Source organism: Xiphophorus hellerii, chromosome 17 (assembly GCF_003331165.1).
Source record: "Xiphophorus hellerii strain 12219 chromosome 17, Xiphophorus_hellerii-4.1, whole genome shotgun sequence".
Taxonomy (NCBI): domain Eukaryota; kingdom Metazoa; phylum Chordata; class Actinopteri; order Cyprinodontiformes; family Poeciliidae; genus Xiphophorus; species Xiphophorus hellerii.
In genome coordinates this window covers 11,716,735-11,740,398 of record NC_045688.1, presented here as the reverse complement: position 1 = coordinate 11,740,398, position 23,664 = coordinate 11,716,735, and the positions used below count along the sequence as shown (strand labels likewise).

At 38.3% G+C, this 23,664-nt stretch overlaps 2 protein-coding genes across 7 annotated transcripts; one reads left to right on the top strand and one right to left on the bottom strand.

The window, feature by feature from the left end:
• Positions 1-887: 887 nt before the first annotated feature.
• On the bottom strand, positions 888-3,917 carry zcrb1 (zinc finger CCHC-type and RNA binding motif 1). The gene is made up of 8 exons (XM_032589138.1): positions 3,790-3,917; positions 3,586-3,679; positions 3,434-3,462; positions 2,483-2,594; positions 2,261-2,368; positions 2,077-2,186; positions 1,906-1,981; positions 888-1,135 (listed from the first exon to the last, which is right to left on the bottom strand). Exons 2-8 carry the CDS (start codon positions 3,667-3,669, stop codon positions 992-994), a joined length of 663 nt encoding a protein of 220 aa, XP_032445029.1. The 5' UTR covers positions 3,670-3,679; positions 3,790-3,917; the 3' UTR covers positions 888-991.
• pphln1 (periphilin 1) lies at positions 3,895-23,190 on the top strand. 6 transcript variants are annotated; one of them, XM_032589132.1, is made up of 13 exons: positions 3,895-3,978; positions 4,520-4,563; positions 5,430-5,494; positions 5,655-5,867; positions 6,087-6,148; positions 6,894-7,010; positions 7,331-7,509; positions 8,085-8,168; positions 8,990-9,025; positions 9,332-9,409; positions 10,227-10,282; positions 16,167-16,304; positions 21,729-23,190. In XM_032589132.1, coding segments are annotated over exons 2-13 (1,284 nt in total). In that variant the 5' UTR covers positions 3,895-3,978; positions 4,520-4,562; the 3' UTR covers positions 21,984-23,190. The 6 variants fall into 6 exon arrangements, with proteins under 6 accessions (XP_032445023.1, XP_032445025.1, XP_032445024.1 ...); XM_032589134.1 differs by lacking the exon at positions 8,085-8,168; XM_032589133.1 differs by lacking the exon at positions 9,332-9,409.
• The last annotated feature ends 474 nt before the right edge of the window (positions 23,191-23,664 follow it).

Here is a 23,664-nt window from a genome sequence, read left to right as displayed (position 1 = left end):
GGGTTGATTTCCAACTTAAAATGCAGAATTTTCTTTCATCTGGAAACACTGGACAGCTAAACAATTCAGTCACTTTTCTCTTTAGATCAGATAAGATGCGTCAGATATTGTCTCTGGTTCAAGGCTGAAAACAAGAAATGGGACCATTACAGCTAGTCCTTGATACATCGGTGTGTGGAGTCGAGCCACCGATTCCAGCAGCAGCAATCTCCTGAATGGGCCATGCTTCATAGTCCCTTCAAGTATACAGTTATTACTGTTTTGTTATGCATGTCTGGCTACCTGAATTTTGCCTTCCACTAAACTTTCCAACAAATGGCAACATGGGTGGACTCAGCACTCTAACTCAGTGCTTTATAACACAGAGTTTGCAGAATTAGTGGGTAATTCTTATAGAAGTGAGACATAACATTTCTGCATCCTTTTTCATTGGTTTTATGTAATACTCAAATTTTCTGAGAAAGTGATTTTTTTATTTTCTATGTATGTAATTTATGACAGGTGACAAAATAAACATTGATGTCACTCTGCATCTATAATCCATATTCAATAAATTCGAATGAGTTAAAAAAATTTTATTGGTGTGATGTAATATTCTAATCTTAAATATAGTGTTTCCATTAGATATCCTCATGATTTAACAGAAATAAATAATTGAAAACTGAAAACAGCATGTTCCACTTTCTTCTGAATTAAATTCTTAACCTTGCTCCTGTTTCAAGTTCTAAAACAACTGAGCTAATTTGCCAACTGAAAAGCATTGTAAAAAATTTTCTCCAGTCAGTTCAGCCAAAGTGTTAAGAAATATATCTTTCCTCCATTCCCCATATGAATTAAACTTTTAATTAGCACCCGCCCCACAGCAATAAATATGTACAGTACACACACACGAGCAAAGCTAATTTTATTAAGAAAATATTTGAAGAAGATAAAACTCGACTTCCCCAGAAAACAATTTGATAAATATGTATGCGGTTTAAAAGTCTGTGTATTAGTCACTCAGTTCCTCCTCGTCACTGAAGTATGCACTCTTTTTAATCCTTGGTTTCTTAGAGTCTGAGGATGTCGAGGCATGGGCATTGTCCTCTTCCGCTTGCCTTTTCTTTTTCTTCTCCTCTTCCTCCCTGTGGGCTTGCTGGAGAGACGCCCCAGAAAAGACAGTTTGTTAGTTGACATAAACTCTACCATATTAGACATACTGGAAAACAAAATGTGTCAAAAACATCTGAAACATCTACCACAGAGTAAACAGATTTTTATTATTTGTTCTGATGTTTCAGCTCATGAAGCTTACAAGACTCCTGGAAGATGCACTGATTGCAATTTTTCAGAGGGTCACTTTGGCCATTTGAGCAAATTGGCTCATGAAAAGTTGTAGAAATCTCCTTTCTTCAATGGTTTTGTAATTCTTGCACCACATAAATGCTGGTATGCTCAAATCTTTGATTGGCGACTTTGTGGGAAGGTTCCAAACTTCCATAGGGCAATGTGATGTGATTTGCTGTCTCTATATATAGTTTCCTTCTGAGGTTGACCAGTTCTTAGCACCATCAATCATTCCATCAACTCCAACTTTCTGAACAAAAGTATCAATCATGTTTCCCTGTAGGAACGATACTTTGAGGGTGAGGCACAGTGTTAATTTTTCTACACCAATTGCTTGGTATGCAGGCCAGAAAGTTCAATTTTGGTCTAATCTGACCAGATAACCTTCTTCCACATGTTTGCCACATAGATTGTGGTAATCTGCAAATGGGACTTCTTAAAACTTTCTGTATATTTTTCTGTCTTTTTGCCATACTTCCATTATGGCAAGATTTTAACTGAAGCGAATGTAGCAAGAGACTTTGGTTATACACATGCTAAATATAAATATGTTACACATACGGCAATGCTGAGAATTACCTGAAAAGCTATGGCTTGGCTTAAGCTATCCAGGGCAGGGTCTTCTCCTTCCTCTTCACTTTCTTCCTCTTCCTCACTAAAAGAAATTCATATAAATATATATATATATATATATATATATATACACGTTCAAAAAATACATTCTGTTATTCACTATAATACAGTTCCTACATATGCTCAGGTTGTTGAGCCCTTTTCTTCTTCTTCTTTTCTTTCTTCTTTGGTGGTTCCCTCTCTCCAAGCAGGTTTTTAGGACATGCATAGCTCAGATGTCCCGTTTCCTGTAATGCATAGATTGAATTTACAAAGGCCATTCCTACAAGTCTGCCTTTCCCAAAGTTGCGTGTTCACTCACCCCACACTCGTAACATCTGGTCTTGTCCGTGTAGTTCCGTCTCCTTATAAACTCTGCTGCTCGCCCGTTGTCCACAGCGATACTGGCTTTAACTGTTCGGCCAAACAACTGGGTGGATAAAGAAATTTCCTTATAACTAAAGTGAGACTTTAGCTAACATGCATTAAAGAAACACTGACAGAAATCTGTAGTTTGTGCAAGTAGTCATTCAGTATTGCTTACCTGTTTGTTGTTCACTGCTCTTGCACAATTGTGAGCGGCTTCTCTGTCCAAGAAGAGGACAAACGCCACTCCTTTACTCTGTCGGGTGAATTTATCCTTCACTATTGTAACCCTAGAATAAACAGCACAGAAATTGTGAGCAGATTAAATGTTTTCTAATGCAACAAGCCAGAACTTTATGAAAAATCAATCCAACTTGAACTCAAGTATAGTTTGTTGGCTATAGACTAATATTTTATAGACATTTTTTGTTTCTCTTTTGCCACAATTACGTAAATTGTGATGTATTCAAGCCAAACACCAACTTTATATTTTTTTCTAAAAGCGTCCAGGTGTAAATGCATCTGGTGACATCAAATAAGTAACAAAGGAGGCCAGGGAAACCTGTATTAATCAAAATAACATTCAAGTTACTCAAAAACAACAACAAACAAAAAAAAAAACACATGGTCGTAATTTTTTAGTACTTCAGGACTGCTGCATTGTTCATTACTCCCACCAAAATTGACCACATAAATAAATGAATAATGATTCCAATCCTGCTAGTTTGCCTCACCATGCATCCACTTTCAGAACAGCTTATGTACACAAGTACAAAAAATAAATATCTGACCACTTGGCAGTCAAAAAGAAAGACGCATAGAGATGAACAGACCAGGCTTTCATAGCCTATCCAATTTTTTGGTTTCTTTGAGGTGCCTTGTGTTGCAAGACGTTTGGCTCCAAACCTATGGTACTACCAAGTGCAAGCAAAATATAATTATTATTCATTTGTTTTTCTTCAGTATAGTTTTTTTTTTAAAAAACTTTGCATTTGGTAAATTCATGCAGGAAAAATCTATATTTAAGTACCCTATATTTAATTTCAAATAAAAAGTTGAAATTAACATAGCATTTCAATTCATGTGAGGAATGGTTATAAAACAAAATACAAAAAAAGGCAATACTTACTTTACGACTTTTCCATACTTTGTGAATAACTGCAATGACCCAAATATGTATGTTAGTGTACAAAAACGGACATATTAGTTGATTAAAATAAGTAGATTTTAACTGTGCTAAGACTCTTTGCATAGAATGATTTTCAAAAAAAGTCAGATTACCTTGTGCAGGTCGCTGTTTGTCAGAGAGAATGGTAGATTTGATACATAAACTGTGCTTTTGCTTGGAGCTAAACCCCCACTCATAGTGGACAGACTGTCGATGCAAAACAATAATTTAAAAAAAAGAACATAATCACTTATCGATTTCAATTCAATGTTGTCATGTGGCTTTGTGTACGCAAGTGAGTTCAATGCAAGACTTACCTATGTGGATGTCACTAATAAATCGCAGTTTGGTTATGTCAAAACAAGAAAATGGTTGTGTTTCTAAATAACAAAGCTAACAGAAACAAAACGCTGCCTGCTCGTCGCAGCTTGATGACGCATTCGTTCTAATAAATACGTCTTGTGTAGCAACTCTGAAAGGCTAGGCTAGCTCAACGGCAATAAGAGGTGAGACTGTTTTGATATTTTCCGCTCAGAGGAATTGCTTTTTACTTTATTTTTAAAATACGGTTGGTTGTGCACGACCAGAAGTTCTGTAAATATTTGTTTTGGGTAATTTATGCGCTAGTGACTGAAAGCTAACCTGCACTTAACGTCAAACAAAACGTGCGAATGTTTGCTGCACAGACGGGTTAGCCGAGTTAGCTCTTCTTTCTTTTTTTATCCTGCATTGAGTTGGTGTGTTTAATACGTTAAAACCAACAGTGCTGTGATAGTAAATGGCTGTCGAAGCCAACAGAGCAAAGGCGAGGATATTCCAGGACAACAAGCCCAAACGAAATCGGTCAAGTTAAACAGAAACTAGTTGTTTTTGTGTGGTAAAATAACATTTTATAAGCTTCACATTGAATTATCTTGCGTTCATGCTTTTTGTTGTGTTATAAATCTTTCTATCAACTTATGTTTTTGTTTTCAGATTAAGATTTGTGCATGCTTTCTTCAGAAATGTTTAGCTATTCTATTTATGCAATTGAAAATCTCTCCACAGATTGCTTGAAGGTCGTATTTCCCGAAAAGCAACAAACTTGAAAAGTAAGTAACCAGCCAAGCCTTTATAGTAGAGGCACCATTTAAGGGACAAGTAAACAAAACAAGGGCTGCATTTCACAATCCCTGTTTTCTCTCATTTTATCACAATACTACTACAAACTTGTACACATGTAAATTCTACTTTATGTATTGTGGAGCAGGCTAGGGAATCTGGTAACAGTACCAACTATAGGTGGTGGTGGTGTTGTAATAAAGTTCTGTATTTTGTCACATCATTCAGAAAGTATAACTCATAAGTTATATGGATTGAATACACATGGAGAGAATTTTGTCAAGTGTTTTTTTTTTTTGTACTTTTGATGATTATGGCAAACTGATAGTGAAAGTAAATGTTATGTTGGAAGATTAGAATATTGTGGAGAAGTTAGATCAATCGATCAAGTTTGTTTTCAGATTATTTTCAGCAGCAATGCGGTTCAAGGTGCTTTGCATGTAAAAAAAACGGAACGTGACAAAGAAAACACCATGCCGTCGGCGACCAGCGGCTGGTCTGACCTGAACCTCATAGAGTTTGAGGTATCTTCAAGAGGAATATAAGAGGCATCAAGTCAACAAGGCAAATGATCTGAAGGATGATTTCAAAGCAACCTGTGACACTTCAGCAGAACCACAGGCTGATCACCTCGCCACTGTTGCAGTAAATGATCATTTTTCGCTTGTCTTAAGTAGTGTCCTAATTTTCGGAGCTGCTGATTTATTTTTATTATTATTTTCATTATCTCTAAGCCATCATCATCAAAATTACAAGAATTAAATGCCTGACATATTTCACTCTGTTGCACATCTATATAATGCAAGTTTTCCTTCTGAAATGATGCAATGTTTTTTTTATTATTGTCCTTTCACAGTGACATACAGAAGAGACAGAAGTATACGGGAGGTGTATGAAGACCGCTTTATGCAAGAAAGGCCAGTAAGTGTGTAGAGGCTTACTTTTTTTTATTTTTTGCCCTTGTCATTCGGAGCACAAATTGCAAGCTTTGTTTATTCCAACAAAACCATTTTTTAGACAACAAAAGATGTACTTTTTTTTTTTTCTTCCAAGAATTCTTACTTTCCACGCTTCTGCGTAGGGTCCGTATCCAAGGGCAGCCGGAGCCGTCGAGAGGAGAGGCCCGTTTGGCAGACCGGAGGATGAGTACGGTCGAGGCGGGTATGAATACGAAGGAGGTCCCCGTTTTTACCCGAATGGAGGCGGCCCTCGAGGTTTCCATGACGATCAGAGGGGCTACCAAGTGGAGGGCCACCACTTTCCTGAGCGCAGAGCAATCCCACCGGCACGAAGGGTATATATAAAACGATCCCTTTGTTAGTTCTTTTTTGCATACATTTGTCATGTTTGCTTTGATAAAATGTCACATTATTGAAGTTGACGTTCTTTATGTGCAATCGTTCTACCCTTCAAGTATTGGTGAAAGTTAAATTGCATACAAAGAAGACCTTAATCTACTGCATTTTTTTTTTTCCGTTATTTGTATTTTTCAAAAAAAAAAAAAAAATTGTAGGAAGACTTTCCCTACAGAGTACCGAGAGAAGACCCTCATTCGGGACGATCCTTGGAGTTTGGGTAATTATTTCTCTTTTTGTCTTTTTGTTAAAGTCTAAGGTTGTTTGCCAAGATTTCATGCACTACCCTGCCCTTTTTGTATTTCTTGGAGTATTGCACAAAATGACACGGTGAACACATTTTGTAAATTTTCCATCTAAAGACCTCATTTCTGTACCACAATGATGAGTTAGTCATGAATGCCAATGCTTTAATATTTCATTGATCATCCATTATTACACATTGCCTCACATAATGGTCATATGATTTAGGTAACTTTAGTTTGGTGTTAAAGAAACTAAAAGTCCTTCAATTGATCTTCAATTTATCTAAGATCAAGTTGCTAAGGGCAACAGGAACAGGAGAGAACCCCAAACATTCCTTTCAGCCTTCAGCACTTTTCTATAAATAAGTTATTTGTATTTTCTACCCTTAGTTTTTAACCACAACAGCTTCTATTATATTTTTAATAAAAAAATAAATAAAAAAAATTATACTTTGTAATAACAGAGAAGATAAAAAAAAAAAGTACAAGTGAATGAACTGGCAATGCAGAAAAACTGTTTGCATTGTTCCTCAAACTGCATACAATTTTAATGCTGCCGCAAATCATTTACTAATATTCAGTAAAATTGACTAGTTAAAACAAGTCAGGATATAAATCCAGACTTGTTTTGTATATTTCATTTCAAAAATCATCTTAGAGTTTTGCAACCATTTATCAGTGTTTTTATTAATTTATGTAATTAATTTTTTCTCCCCTCAGTGCTCGTGCACCTCCACCTCCCAGTGTGAGAAGCCAGGGCGTTTATCCAGCTGCCAGATCGCTGCCAGAAAGCGGGGAAGACACATTAGTGCAAGCCATCCGCAACCTGGACAGAGGGTATGAAAAGGACTTGCTGATCACCGACCTGGGAATCTGTTTCTTAGCACTGTCTCAAGCTAATGTTAGAAAGTCATTAGAGGCTGAAGATGCAACATATAGGATAGATAATTCAATATTGTCATCCAAAATGAAGTTCAGTACATCATAGTGAACGCTAGATGGCGACTTTGCCCTGCGTTTTAGAATAAATGGAACCGCGAACAGAAATTGTGGCAAATTACTGGATCTGACATCAAATGAGAACAATTTTCCAGTTTCCACTTGAAATGTTGGAATACGACAAATATGAGACCAATTCATGTCTCTCATCTTTCCAGGGAGGAAAGGGATCCTTACAGGAGGAAGGCAGCCCTGTTTCCTCCCCTAAGAGAACGCTCCCCTGTCCGCCGCGAGGTGGCCCGCTCCCCTCACAGTCGCTCTGGCTCCAGCGTGAGCAGCAGAGGCTACTCGCCAGACAGGGCAAAGAACCTGCCTTTTTCCACACAGCAAGGCAAGAGTATGTACAAAACATGCATAATTTTTTTTATATTTTAAAGCTTTTTGAAATCAGGGTTATAAATAGCTCGATGAGCCAATTACAATTATTTTCAAGATATTAATAAATCTTGGAACATTTTAATATTTTACAACAACAGTTTGTTGGGGGTATTTTGTGATGAACCAAAACTTAAGTAGTTTCTTACTGTGAAAAGTAAAGAAAATTCAACATTGTTTTCAGATTTTATTTCAATTTCTTCGTAAATGTATCGAAAACTGAGATTTCCTTTCTACTTCGCAGTAATTTATTACTTTGCTTTGATGTTTTGTTCTCTGGACTTCAAGCTACTAAATATTTAGTTATTGGACCAAGTCCTGCAAGAAATCCATTCAACATAAGCATGTCAAGCATTTTTCATTAGAGATCAAATGACTTTTTCAGAAAGATTGAATACATGTAGGCATCGTTCAACAGAAACAAAACAAAAACAAACGTTTTGTCAAAAAATGTGCATCCATTGTTTTCCATTTCTTTTGTTTGCCTTACCTCATTCTGTCTCTTTGACTGACAATCTGGCTGATTGGCTTTTCCAGATTTGGACGGTCCAGAGAGTCACACAGGTGTTTCTGAGCACCTGTGGGGGGCGCTCTTTCCTCAGGGCGGACATGACATTTTGGGTCTGTACACCAACTCACGTGAGCGAGCTTGGACCTGGGTGATGACCGTTTTTTGCATCCTTATCGTGCACAAAACATGACGAGGATTGCAGCAAAGATAAAAGGATTAAAAGACTTTCTGGAATCGGGACATTTACTGTAAACATTTAAAGTTCAGACGCCAGCCCAGAAACTTCAGCTGTTTTTCACTCTAGTCTATTTTTCACCCAGGTCTTAAGCAGGTTATCTCATGAGTTTTAAATATACAATAACCTAGTGGGGGTAATCATTAATTAGAACAAGGAAGTCACCTCATCTTGTTGTTGTGAGGTACAATAGCACATTTCATTGTTCCTACTCATTGACTGTCGCTGTTACAATAGTTTTAATTATAGTAGAATTAGATTTTTTTTATATTTTCTTTTTTGACAAAATTCTCACATTTTACCCACCGACAGATCTAATGTAAACACATGAAAGTGCTAATGTATCTCTTTATGTGCTGCATGATTTATTTATTTTTTTGTTGCCTTCAAACCTTTAACTTTCCAATTTACTCTGAGAGCTGGTGCTATCCTGTGCTTTCCATCTCACCTTGAGCTTTTCTCCTGTAAAATATGTATTTGATTAGTATAGGTGCTTTCTTTACATTGCAGAACAATAATGGTGTGTTTTGGTAATGATTTAGCTGGTAGGGGGTGCATGATAAAATGGCCTTAAGGCGGAGAAACGTGACTAAACCTTCCATTAAAGGGACCGGGTCATAGTTTTGTTTTTTTTTATGTTGGGTGCCCCAAGTATCGTCCTCCGCTTAGTGATTTTATGGTTTGGTCTTCCTGCAGGGTATGAAGAAACTTATACTGAGTCCAAGATTATTGGTAAGTGAAGTTCAGTCTAGTTGTTGGTGACCAACTTGACCTGGACTTTTATTAAAAGTATTACTGATGTAAAATGCAAATGCAAGAAATCCCAGTTGAGCAGTTTAATTTTGCTTTCTCAACTCTTTATTGTTTGAGGTTAGAGGATATGGCTCCAGGGCCGTGCAATAGTATTTTTGAACCTCGGAACTTCTCCACGTTTTATTTTACAGATACACAAATCCCAGGATATCTCATTGGGATTTTTTTTTGTGCTAGACAAACACAAAGTCTCCTATGATTGCCCTGTACTTTACTCCATCCTAGTTCAAGCTTCACTGACCCGAGAAGCATCACCACATCTCAATGCTGCCACCGCCTTGTTTCACAGCTACTGTGTTCGAGGTGCGTTGCATCGTTGGGTTTCCACCACACAAGGTTTTAAATGCATGTCACACAGTTCAAATTCCTCTGACCAGAACATTGTCCATCATATGTTTCTTATCCTCTACGAAAAAGGGCAAAAACTCTGAAAGAATGCAACTATTCTTGCAAAAGGACTTGTTGGAAAGAAAGCATAAATAAAATAAAATACACATTTCTTTTCGTCCCACAATATTTCTCTAATCAGTCGTACTAATTCTAAAAAGTAAAAATGCAGTTTTGAGTACAAATGAATGGAAAACGAAACGGTTAAGTCCGAGTAACTTGAGTTGACAGAAAGCGTTTCTAACGTGTCCTGCAGGAAGCCCCTCTCCTCGTTTCTGTCCTCCCGTCTATCAGGGCTCGTAAAGATGCCACCAGCTCACGCTCAGGGGAAGTAGTGGGAAGAGGGTGAAGAGTGCCTGATGGATATTCCTGAAGCCGGTGTTTCCACTGGCGTATTTTTATGTTTCTTTTCTGGGCGCCTAGGGTTTACCTTAGTTTTTTAATTGACCCAGAAAACTTAAACGATTTAAATGGGAGAAAAGAAAGAAAAACCATATTAAAGAGCTCGACTGGTGACCACACTTAACGCGTTGCTGTGTTTTAGCTACGAAAGCTACACGCTTTTTTCTTGTTCTCCAGTTCCATCGTAGAATCCCAGCTTCTCATCACTTTTTTTCAACCCCTTTCCTGAATGTCCTTTTTCTGGTGGATAATGTTTCATGTTTGCTGCCGTTTTAAAGCTCAGTGTATCAGCCCTTTGTTCTCTTTCTTCTTTGTTTTCCTAAAATTACAGACAAAATTCCTGGCTTGTCACGAGAAGGCTCCCCACAGAGTGCGACATCAAACAAGGTGAGCCACAAAGAAACGTCTGCTTAAATTTAAGGATATTTCGAGGGAAGTGGAGCATAAGAACCCTTTGTGTTTTTAACAAACAACCAACTTGGGCTTAAATTTGCTCATGCAAAACAACTTTATTAATCGGTCGCCCTGCTCTCTGCCTTCGACGCCTTCCAGCAGGGTGCATCTGGAACTTCTTAAATCCCATCCTCGCTGTAAGCGTTCAGTCCCACCGAAGCATGCTAATGGCTTTTAAAGCAGCGTTCAGCCGCAGCATAAAAAGCCATCAGGCCTGCACTGTTTATCTGTGGTATAAGCAGACTTCAGTCAGATGGACTGATAATGGTAAAGGAAAGTGGCTCAAGTGTTGACCAAGTTTTTAAAAACTACTTTTAGTGTACAGCTCCTGCCCAAATTGTAAATAGTAGTTTGTTTTGCTCATGTCATCCATCTTGAGCTGCGCAGAGGAGGGTAAATAAGATCAGATGTGATTGTGATTAGGGATCTGTGTGTGTGTGTGTGTGTGTGTGTGTGTGTGTGTGTGTGTGCAGCAGAGGCCACCCAGAAGCAAGGGGTTAAGTCAGTAGCCCGAGTCATAACTTTATCACATGATCTTGACCGCAAAGACAGCGGAGTCCCAACAGAACTCATTAAGATGTGTTTATGCTGTTTACACTGAACAATCGTTTCCTTATTCAGATCAAGAGTGTCTGTTGGACGTTTAATTTTTTTTTTTGAGACGTCGATGTGCAACACAGGTCTCGTAAGCAGCGTTCGGACTTGAATTTGAGAGGCTTCTGTATTTTACGCCTCATTCAGATCTTGAGCAAAAATGTAAATGCTCTGAAAGAATTGCTTGTTAATCACTTCAGTGTTTATTCCTGCAAGTTACATAGGTTGTTCATTGTTAGAATTGAACGATTTTTGCTACCAAAATGTTATTTTGTGAATCAATATTGGTCTTCTGGTTTTTTTTAGGAGTACTTAACTTTTATTTTTAACCAAATTAGAAAGGAATGAAAATACTTGTACACAGAATTTATGCAGTAAATCAGTAGATCATCAGTAGATTATGCAGTAGATCATCGTTGTGCTCCGATCTAAATCAGGGATTTTCCCTGACTGGGCTCTTTAACGCAGCCTGTTGAATGTGACAGACAGCCAATCAGAAAGCGTGGATTCTCCTCCTGCTTTCTGAGGGGAAATTACGGAGGGGAATCCCAAACAGCTGACACGGCGCAACCCGAAGTCCAGCGGACATTGGAGATGATACGTGGAAACAACATTAATGTTTATTCAACGTGCAAAGAATATAGAAATGACAAGGGGAGGAGTTGGAGCGAAATCGCTACTGCAGTTGATAAACCCGGTAACTTTTCAGCTGTTCTTTGTTAACGTGACGTAAATAGGTTATAATGATTTTCATTCAGTCAGGACTTTACGCTGACACTAGCCACATGCATTGCAGGTAGATTGTAGTAAAGCATTGATTAATGCCTGGTTTTAAAATTAGTTCACTGAACTTGCAGCCATTATTTTGTGCCCATTGTTGGACACCACACGGCAGGACCGAACCCGATCGAACCGTTATACCTAGAATTTCTGTCGGGTAATGTGTGGTCTGTCAGGGTTTGAAAATGGGCCGACAATCGGCCGACAGCTCTAAGATCGTGTAGGGTGCGCTGGGCTTTACACTAAGGAAATGAGGAAGGGAGGAGGCAGTGGAGAGCACCGGAGTTGAGCCTTTTTTTCCATTGAGTGTCATTAACAGAAAGAGAAAAAGGCCGGAAGAGAAGATAATGCCGATAATTAAAATGACGTCGATAGTTTTAATTTATCGTACGATTAATCGATTTATCGTTTATCGCGACAGGCCTAATACCACTAAATAAAATTAGCAACTATAAGCTTCCATATAATTTAATCTCTGCAGATCCAGTTCTTTACAGGGTTTCGGAGGCTTGTTGGAGAACATTAGTGAACTAACGGCATCATGGGTCAGAGAAACCAGTGAAGGTTAAAGCAAGGTTAAATTCTACAACATTATCTCAAGTTGTAGACATTGTAAAATCTCTCGTTATCCCAAAATGAAAATGGTACGGCACAGCTGCAAACCTACACTGACAAGGCCGGGCAATGAGAACATGATTCAGAAAAGCAGCCAAGAAGTTCATGTTTAAAACTGCAGCTATGAACAGCTCAAGTGGGAAAATCTGTTGACAGATAACGATATGTGAAAGAATTTTATACGCAAAAGAGCTCAAACTATTCCATTTACTGTTTGCATCCCACCCTGATCTTCTGTTTGTAGGTTTTGTAGTGGAAATTTTAGCAAAACACTTTTAAAAAATACAGTTCTAAAATGAAATGAAATTATTCAGAGAGGAAAACTTTTGTGTAATTGTGCTTCATCTCAAAAAGAAGGGCATTTTTCCAGCGTTCCCAACTACGTTGACTCTAACAGAGTATTGTTAATGGGTTATGAACAACATGTAGATGGCTTAAATGTCTGCATCACTAAATTAACAGAATTACAAATTTTTCAAGCATCTCAGTTAAACAGTATTCCATGTACGGTAGAAGAAAACAAAAAGAATCATTCCATAGGTTAAAAAAAACACATCTGCAATGGGGACCCATACTGGTTGGCCTTTAGTCATTTAATTTCTTTTTGACGTTCCGAAAACGTTATCCCAAACTGCTTTTGTAGCGCCGACCTCATTTCTCTAAAGTGAAGCTGAGAGCAGTTGACTTGTAGCACTTTACAAGTCTGTGGTGAGTTTACTTTAATCAAAAATCCAATGAAACGACTATATTATGGTCACAATGGTGTTGTGGTTTCAGTGAACCAGTTCAGGAGAGGTCTGGTCTACCACAGCCACAATCAAGAGCTGCTTTTTCATTTTTGGGACAAAGAGAGAGAGTTTTAAAAACGGAGAGGACTGTGTGCGTTTTGCAAGAATATATTTAGTTGGAAGTATAAAAGAAAAAGCACAAACAGTTGGGTAACAAACGAGTTGTTGCAAGATACAAACATGCCTCTGTCTGACGCATGTCCCGTTCAATCAATGCTGTGATAAAAGTTTGTTACTGTCCCACCTCTCCACACACACACACACGCCGTTCTGCTGGGTTTGATCTGTGCTGCAGTGCATTGTTGATCTGCTCCTGGGGCACATGCCCATAACCTTGGCCGAGATGAAAGCCTTTTGCTGTGCACATTCAGTAAAGCTTGTTCTAATAGACTGGGTCACTGCCTGCTGTGGCCATTCTACACACACACACGCCCACGCACACGCCGACATACTCACACATAGGCAGGCTTTCTGGAGCCATCTCTGACTGAAGAGGAGGGTAACTATAGAGCAGCTCCACCTCTGGCTGTGAGCCAGGGTGGTCTATGGGTGGAGAGCTGGATTTGGAACAAAGGAAAGGTCACCAGGAGGTTCATCTCTGCACAAAAATCCTCTTTGTTGCCATTTCATATTTGACCACGTAAAATAACAAGATACTTGGATTCTTGCATCTTGCAGAAGTATTCTTAACCTTTGAACTTTTTTTAAAAAATTTTTTAAATTTCACAATCACAAATGAACTTCAGTGCTATTTTTTGGTGTAGGCCAATGGAAATCTGTGCAGACATATGACGGTGAATGAAATAAATGAACCACAACAATAAATAGAAATAAAGAACTGAACTGCCGTGTGCGTTTCTATTTAGCCACCCCGAGTCAGTTATTTGTATAACCACCTTTTCTGCAATTAAAGCTGCAAGTCTTACAGGGTAACTCTGTCGGTTTTGCCCATTTTTGAAATCTTTGTTCGTTCTTTGTTGTAAGATATCTCTAGCCGAGTCCGACCAGGTAGAGAGAGTCTGAACCCGTGTTCAGAGATTTCCACAGATTCCATCATGTTTCATGGTGGGGAAGCTGTGTTCAGGCTGAAGGTTTGTGCTCTAATATGATCAGTGCTGCTATTTTCCACGGCAAACTCTAAACAGGATTTCTTACCGCTTATTTTTCCAACAATGGTTTCTCTGGACGTTTAGTTTGTTCCATTGCCAAATTCTCCCGCATTTTCTCCCAACCTCTTTGCTGCTTCTCTGATTTATGCTCCCCTTGTCTGGTTTAGGTGGGCGGCCTCGTCTTGGTGGGTTTAGAGTTGTGCCATATTCTGTCCGTTTTTGGGAGATGGATTGATTCTGTGTGACATGTTCAAAGCCGAGGGTATTGTTTCATAACCAAACCCTGCGTTGAACTTCACCGCAGCGGTATCCCTGATTTGTCTGCTGTGTTTCTTCTTCTTCATGACAATGTTTGTTCACTAATGTCTTCTGAAAAGCCTCTGAGGCCTTCACAGAATGTCTCCATTTCTACTGAGATTAAATTAACAGGACTTCGAAAAGCAGTGCTGAATAGGTTGCGCTGGATTTTATTTCAGGGTATTTGAGTAAAGGGCGCTGAAAACGAAATGCCACTTTTAAAAAAAAAAAAAAGTTTATCTGTTTGTTTTCACTTCACAACTACTTCATGTTGATCTTTCACATAAAACTCCTAGAAAATTGAAGGAAGTTGGTGGTTAAAATTGGGGAAAGGTTTGTTTCTACATTTGCGAGGTATCATATGCTTTTTCTGTTTCATTTTTGATATATGTAGCAATAGCTTCTACAGTTTAGCAATTATTCCTACAATATCAACTTATGGTAAAGCACTACTTTCTCAGTCGGCACTAGTGCTTGGAGAGTCTCATGTTTGGAAAATCCTTGGCAATGGCGACAATACATCTCCAATAAATGCAAACTGTTAGAACATTGGAAACATAAATCTTAATTCAATTTTAGAACATGCAGGCATGTATGTTTGTCTAGAAAAGTACGCTAAAAATATCTTGGAATGAAAATGTCTTTTTGCTCTTATGTGTTTTTTGTTGCCCGTTACATATACTCTAAAAATGACCACATTCACGTTATTCCCCATATGTGGAAAAAATAAGCTTTGACTTGAGAGCAAAGCTAGTTGAGCTTTTTTTCCCCCAGCCACTTAAAATAAGGCTCCGTTATGGTTGCTTTCATTATTAACTCGAGCAAAGGAGGCCGAAGCCTGACAAATGTGATCTTTCATACGTGCACAAGCGTGTACGCAGGACTTCTCCCTGGAGCTACGCTCGGCAATGACTAGGAAGGAATAATTGGATGATTCCTTATGAGTTGTGCTTTTCATTTTTAGACCGCAGCCGGACTTGATGCTCCGTCGCTTGTAATGTCTTTACTCGAACTTCTAGGAATGAACGATGACTTGGTCCGTTGCCCGTTTCCCCTGGATGAATGAGCGAACTTTAGTCCTGGTCGGGCAGTTCTGCTCCTTGCCCGTCAAACTCTCGTAGAATCAGGAAATGAGCAGGAATGCGTCCCAGTTTACGCACAATTTCCAGTCTGCTCAATGGAAGGCTTGATTTTGTTGCGAAGCTTCCCAATTTCTGAAGTTCCTGTCCAAAACCGGACAAGTCAATGAGTAGAAACCGCTTGAGTATTATTAGATTAGCTTTGATACATAATGAAAACATCAACAGGAATCCTAATGTTCCCTTTTGCTTTTCTTTGTAGATGTAGTTCAAAGTTGAGCTTACTCATTTGTCATAAGTGACTCCGACTTTTCATGTTGGAAAAACTGCTGTAGAGCTAAGTTTGACCTTTTTACTATACTTCATCAACTTCGACTTCCTATAAAAGAAGTAACAGTAGGTCAGGTCATGGTGATCCACTGATGCTGGGCTTCAGGTTACTGACCCACATTCCAAGTCTTCCTTTGGTTCAAAGTCACTCTTAATCTGCTTTTCAGTTTCTTAGCTTCCTTTAAAGCCAGGATTCACATAAAGCTCTCTTCTCCTCTCCCTACAGGAGGAAAGTAATCCTCCAGAGGCAGAAAAGGAGGAACCAATCGTGGCTCCGGTCACTGAAGACAGCAAAAAGTCTACAGAGAACCTAGAAGAGAGGCGAACCATGGCCATCGCAGCCAAAGCCAAGGAGATAGAAAAGGTACTCATAGTGCAATGCATCTACTTAGAGCTAGTGATCTGCCATTTTTAAATGTCATAGTTTAATTTATTGTACTACACTAGAAAGGTGCTGAGATAGAAGCATTTACTTTGCACTGATAAGGTTAATGAACAGTCTTTTCAGGATGTTTTTAGAGCTAACCTTAAATCATTTTGATCTGATTTGCAAATGAAAATAATACTACTTAGGATAAACTAAATAAAAAAATAACACTGCTAATGAAGCTCATGTATTCTGCTAATTCTGTGTAGAAACTCAAGATTCTACACAGAATTAGTACTTTGTACAGATTCAGTACTTTGAGATTCTGTGTTGCTGCAAATGCTGCTATAATGTTCTGAAGCTCAGAATTTTTTTTTGTTTTCTTCTCTACTTTCGCTACTTATAAAAGTGTCGCATTGTGTTGTAACTCTAGTAACAGTTCTGACATAGGTGCAGCTGAACAAAGCTTGCCACTGAGCAAAGTTTGGGACTAGTTGTATACGCACAATAAACGAAAGGATATATGTTTAACAGAGCTTGCAGCACCCCAGGCTAAAGGTTCCAGACCTGCTCACTTGTCTAATGAAGGCCGTTCCCGGACCAGTGAACGCTACCGTTGGTTTACTTGAAACCATTAAATCCTGAGCTAACTCTGCCCTGGAGGACACATTTCACTCTCTCACGTCGCGCTGCACCAGCGAGCCTGCAGCTTTGTTGCAGTGCTGTTGCTGACGCCGCGGCTTCCCTCCTGCTTTACAGCCCAACTGTTTAGTCCTTATGGTCTCATTCTAACTCGCACTACAGGCCACTTTAATTGCCTCCTCTCCCTGGTAAGCAACATAATCTCGCATTGGAAGATTTTGCAGGGAGAAAAATGAACAAAAGCATAGAGTTCTTTAACACGTTTCAATGTGTCATTATGCTAAATTAATTAAATATTTCTATACTGATACATGTGGCTGACTGTAGGTCAGATTTTTCATTGTAATGCAACATTAAAATGTTGCATTAAAGAATGTGAATGTTTCAGAATGTGTCCTGCTTTATGTTATCAGAGTTCTTTGTCAAATAACAGTCGGGGGCGGGGGGGAAAGAAACAAATTAAAATGGGGGAGCCTGGTGAGGGAATAAAATATTTACTTGGTGTTTTTTTTTTTTTTGCTTCTGCAACTCCAGCTTTTTGTTCTGTCGTTGCTCTCTGAAGCTTTTATGATTTCCATATTTTGAAGGTGGTTTTTCATAAGAGAGCAGACTGTTGGGACATAATCCTGCCAGACAAAAGTAACTTAATCAACATTTTTCATAGAGTATACATCTCTACTGCTTTCTTTCTTTTCCTCTTAATTAGTGAATTCATTTTAGAACAGTCGGCGCTTCTGTACACCAACTAAAACCTAAAAGCTGCTTTCACACAGACTTTGCACCAGCAGCTATAAAACGTCTGAGAGCACTCGTCAGGTCCGCTGGCCATAATTTGCAATCATCCCTTTAACGTGCAGGTAAACTCACTTAGTTTATTTTACGCTGTAATAATACAATTACCCTCACTTTTGCAGTGAGTCAAAACAGTATTCCTCCTCACATGACGAGTGTGGGCCACATGTTTGGTTTTCTGCTCTCCGTTTTGATTTAGTGCCCTCACAGACACAAACACAAGCAGCTCCTAAAAACACTCAGCGACCGTCTGACGTCGAAACCTTAACGGGCCGCCTCAGTCTTGAAGCTAGCTTGATCTGAAACTCGGCCAAAGTGGTTGGAGTGAGTGACAAGGCATGCAGGCTATAAAAGGGTTAGTTTTACTCCTCAGTGCCCAGGCTGTGGAACAAAGGCAGTTTTATATCGTTGGGTTAGGAGTATAAATAGATTTGGCCGCAGAAGAACTGTTGAGCGCTTCGTCTGTTTTTGTTAAAAAGATTGCAGAGCTGGATGGGGATGGTAGTCCTGGTTTTCAGTCTGTCTTAATCTACATTCTTTGGTGAAGGGGAGATACAAACACACAACCTGAAAAGTTTATACCCGCCTTCAGAATATCATGCTTGTTGTCATGTAAATATGAAACAACTCCAATGATTTTGTTACATAAGTGTGCACATGTATAAATACTTTGGTTTATAGATCTTCTGATCTCACTTTCACATGTCTTCTTGAGTTCAGACTCTTAAATTATTATGAATCTGAATATCTTGTCACTGTTAGGATTTTACTGATGGTTGCGGAAAGGTTTCCATTGATCAGCAGAATCATAAAGATTTATTGAGCTACTGGCATTCTAAGCATCTGATTATTCTCTGCAAAGCTGCCAAAACAATGACAGATGAGTTTATGCCTCTTTACAGTGTCAGCAAAGAGGTGCTGTAAAGATGAGAACCTTATCTATGTATAAAGTGCTCTACAGAGAGCATAGAGCTAATGTTACCAGTTGTAATAGTTACACTTGTGCTAACGTTAAACTGATAGCTGTTGTAAATTTAGATACAGTCATAATGTACATTTTTTTTGCACTGTGCATGTATCCGGTAGCAATAGAAAACCTTACTATTGTGTGATAGATGTTGGATTGTATTGAAATTACTTCTAATTATGCAGATTTTTCTTGCAACTTTTTAAAAATACTTTTCCCCCTTAGTTTTTTTTTTTAATTCTAATTTTACCAAAATTTTCACATTAAATATGGATATATTTTACAGTAATTTTGTCTGAGTTTTGGATGACGTGAGGAGTGTAAGTACACAAGAAATCTTAAGAAAGAAGCTCTAATTCTGTCGAGAACTACTTCTTTTTTTCCTGATTGGATAACCGGATGGATTTTAGGAAGTGGGACTCATTTCCAGCACATTGTTTTTTTTTAGGAACGGCTTCTTCCTGCACTCATAGAAGCCGCTGTCCGCACACTGATTGAACGCATCCTGAGCGAATAGTATAAATGGTTAGCTGCTGAGTGAGACCGTCAGACGTTGTATGAATAACATCCCAACTCATGTTATACATACACAAGGTGTGTATGGAACACACCCAGTTTAAAGGACAGGGTGTGTTTAATTTGTGTCGCCCTCTGGTTTGGAAACTGTATCCTGATGACCAGCGTACGTTTCCTCTGAAGTGATTGATGTGACTGTTTCTTCCTATTGTTAAAGTAAATCATTTAAAAACCAACACCACTTTTTGTCCCCTCCCTCTGCAAGTATTTGTAGAAGGTTGGGACTTATTGGGTCCAGGTCGTATTAAGCAAACAGCTTAATACTAACCTGAAACACCTGTAATTTTTTTTTGGGGGGGGGGAGATTTTGTTTTAACATATAGAATGGTCTAGCCAAATCCTTGACTTCAACCAGCAAAAAGTTTAGTTACTATTCTTTGGTTCCTGTCACAAATAAAAACAGAAATATGCTAAAAGCTTGCTAATGGCTACCAAAAACTTTGTGGTTTCTTCACAATATGCTAAGGAATGTTTCACCAAAATACTAGGAGGGAGGTGTATATACACTTTTCAGCCTTCAGATATAATTTTGATCTTAAAAGGATGAAAGAAAAATCCACAGTACATGTAAACTAATACAGCCAGTGTTCACTTTTAAAAAATCTCACGTTTTCCCACAAGGCTTCTTACACAGTCTAAGAGAAATCTTTAAATTCTAGACTCGATTATTCCACTAACTGAAGGATGCAAGTAATAACTTCTGGTAAATAACAGACGTTATCTGACATTCAGATTACTACTTTTGTCCTAGATTTGCTGCAACAAAACATGCGTTTAAATCAAACTCATTGATTTATTTACTCCTTTTTTGGCTCTCGAGTTACACACACAGTCTCTACTGTAGAGAAGGATGGAGTCCTATAAATAAGTTGGTGAGTCAGGGCGCCCCGCAGTGCAGAAGCCGCTGTTGGTGAATAACTGAAAGTCTGTCTTGCCTGGCCTAATTTACAACACACAGCCTGATGGGCACATACTCGTATTTGTGCATTTTTACATGAACTGTGTTTGTGAATCAGCCCTCTAGCTCATTTACTTGTGTAACATCATCAGTGTCTGTGAATTCATTTTGTTCTGACTCAAGAAAAAGAAAACTCTGGGATAGATGAGACTGACTAGCTAATTAAATGTCACGTTGTGTCGGTTTTTTTGGCCCATAAATGCAATTATTTAACCTGGATAACCTGTTGGCACAGAACGCTTATATGTTGGAAAATTGCAACATATATTCATACATGTTGGTTCTGTATTTTTCACATTTTGTCAGTTATAGCCAATGTTTCTTCTGGAATGAGTTTCAGTCAGACTGGATGGAGTGTATTTTAGATATGCCTTCTTTTTTTTGTTTTTTGTTTTTTTTAACCCATCTTTCTGCAGGTTCTTATATTTTCTTTGCAGTTTTAAACTGTATAGCAGTCCATTCCTGAATTGACAAGTTCAGAAGTTTTCTAAGAAAGCTGTTCTAACTACAGATGCTACAAAACTGTTGAATAGCCCTAGAATACACTCTGAAAATCAGAACTCAAGTTTATCATTGTTTGTTTGTTTGAACCTACAGACAATAAGACTTAACTCATTTTAAAACAGCTTTTAACATTGATCCCCAAAATGACTTAAAAATAAAATAAAATCTGGAAACTGAGTGTGCAAAAGTATTGATTTGGTCTGGTCTTTGACTGGGCGGTTCTTTTTATCTATCTGAATAATTCCATTGTTGCTCTGGCTGTGTGTCTTGACCAATCCAGCTGGGTGTTAAATCCCAGCCACAGTCTAAAGTCTTCTGCAGCATCTAAAAACTTTTTGCTTTCGGGATTGTCCTCCATTTAACCATCAACTCGGGACAGCTTCCTGCTACAGAAAGACATCGTATTTCACTCTGGGGTAATATCCTTTTTAATGAAACCTTCACACAGCTGCTAAATTTATACCGAGATTAAATTGCACACAGACCGTTTGCTACGTCCCACTAAAATAGTTTGTGGTTGTAGTTTGTTCAAATGTGAAAAGTTGTAAACAGATTAATGCTTTTCCGACGCAACGTTTATGTTTTACCACTCAAACGTGTGTAGAAAAGATAGTCACTTTATTGTGGAGAATTTTGAAGCACAGAAATGTCCTTTGCTCATTTAACGCCCAACGTAAACCTCTAAACACCAATTAAATGTTTTTTTTTTTTTTATTGTTTCTCAGCTTGTTTCAAGTGGGCTCATTAAGTACAAGAAAAGAATAAGTCTTTTGTGTTCTGACACTGCTTTGCATGTGTTCACACCAGAGGAGTAAGCTCGAGTGTAGTGCTGTGAAGTGTTTGCATCCAGATGACGGGTAGAGAAGAACGGAGGCGGTTCCTCACCCCCAAATTAGAGGCTTAATAATATATGAAAATATATGAAAACTTCTCAGTTTTTATTACAGCAAAAAGAAAGTAATCAAACTTCCCTGTCCTTTAGGTCTACAGGCAGGATTGCGAGACGTTCGGAATGGTGGTCAAAATGTTGGTGGCAAAGGATCCCAGCTTGGAGAAGCAGCTGCAGGTCCCGCTCAGGGAGAACCTCGGGGAGATACGCGAGCGCTGCCTGGAGGACCTCAAGCATTTCATCAAAGAGCTGGATGAGGACGTCCGGTTTCCAGAACCCTTCGTCTGTGACTCTGTCACTCCTGCCATGACCCAGAAACTCTTAAAAACCGGAGTGAACCACAGCTAATCCTCTTTCTGGTGCGCTACGTCTACGTCCGCTCCGATTAATGTGAGACTGAGAATTTTTATTTTATTTTTATTTTTTTCGGATTAACAGCTCAGATTTAGGATTGCTGGACTTGAATATACTGCAGGTCACAGCAACCTGAGGAACTCATCGCAGGAGCGAACAGTGTTATTTTTGAATGGACCATTTTTACCTTCAAGTTTTCTATGAAAAATGTAAAAAAATTAAAGTTTTTTTGTTTAAATATTTAAAAACTGCAAGTCCTCCATGGCTCTTATGATGTTTAGTATGCCATTCAGTTTTGAAGCATGATCTCACATTTAGAAAGTTTTGTTTTCTGATGTGTAACTTGAATAAATATGTATCACTCGGTGCTGCAATAGACAGAAATCAAGTCGTCGTAAAAATTTGTACTGTTAAAATATTTGAAATTGCCTTTCTCAATCTGACATTTATGAAAAAACAAAATGCACAAAGCTTGACCATTTTTTGATATTCCCGAAATATACTAAAAGTCAGATCCATCCTTCTGTCTTGCAAAGATATAATCTTTTCCATTTTGAAAAGTGGCTAAAAAGGAAAAAGGTCTTTCAGATTCATACCTCAGGGAAACCAGAAGTTATGGATTACTAATCGAAAGTTTCTAGATAGGCCTACTTAAAGTAAAAAATCCTCATGCAGTTCATGTGCATTCTCAGAGGTATGAAGATTATCACACATTTACCTGAATGACTTGGCACGTTCCATTTTTCCCCCCATTTTAAGAACTTTCTAAGCAAATTATGTCTCGTATGTTTGCAGAATAGGAAGTCGGGGATGTCTCCCCATTTTGAAGTTACAAAGAGAAATTTCCTGGGGTTTTTTTGTTGTCCCTTTTTGTAACTCAGCGACACAAGAAGTCATGGATCACTCGTAAAGTTTTCTGACGAACCTGATCAGCTTAAAAAACTAGAAATTAAAGACGATACTTCAGCTGTGTGTATTTAGAAGGAGAAGTGCTTAACTTTTATTGAAAGGGCTTTTGTTAAAGAAATTGTCATTCACTACCAAGTGAATGACTGTCACTTGGTAGTTTTTATAAATCCTCACCCGACCGTTTCAGTTTTGATAGCTTAAAAAAAGCTGTATGTGTAGATGTGGCTATCATTAGCAAGCAGCTTTTCCTTGTAGCCATGTCTTGACTTATAAAGGAGCAAAGACTGCCTGACTTTGAATTCTTATCTTTGACTGTTTCCCGTTTTGAAGAGTAAGAGAAGTATGCGTTTTTGTCACGCATTTATGCACCACGAGAACGGGAAGTTGAGTTTTGTTTTCTTGTCTTTTCCATTTTTCTTTTGGCAACTTTTCAAAGTGGAAAAGAATCTTTAAAAAAAGATGACTAGAAAATTGTTGCAGGAGAAGGTTCTAGAATGAACATAATTTTTTTGTGGCCAAAATCCATAACTAGGAAACACTCCATTGAAGTGAAGGTATTGGTTATCTTTTTGCAAAAGTTACTTTAAAACTGGAAATAACTTGGTTGTCCTTTAACTTAGAAAGATCTATAGTAAGTGTTATATATATATATATATATATGTAAAGTTTGCTGAATTTTTTAGTAATTTCATCTTGTGGGATCAAGTGCAAATATTGGGGAAATATGGCAAACCGGTAAAACCTTGTCCGTTTTTTTTGTTTTTAC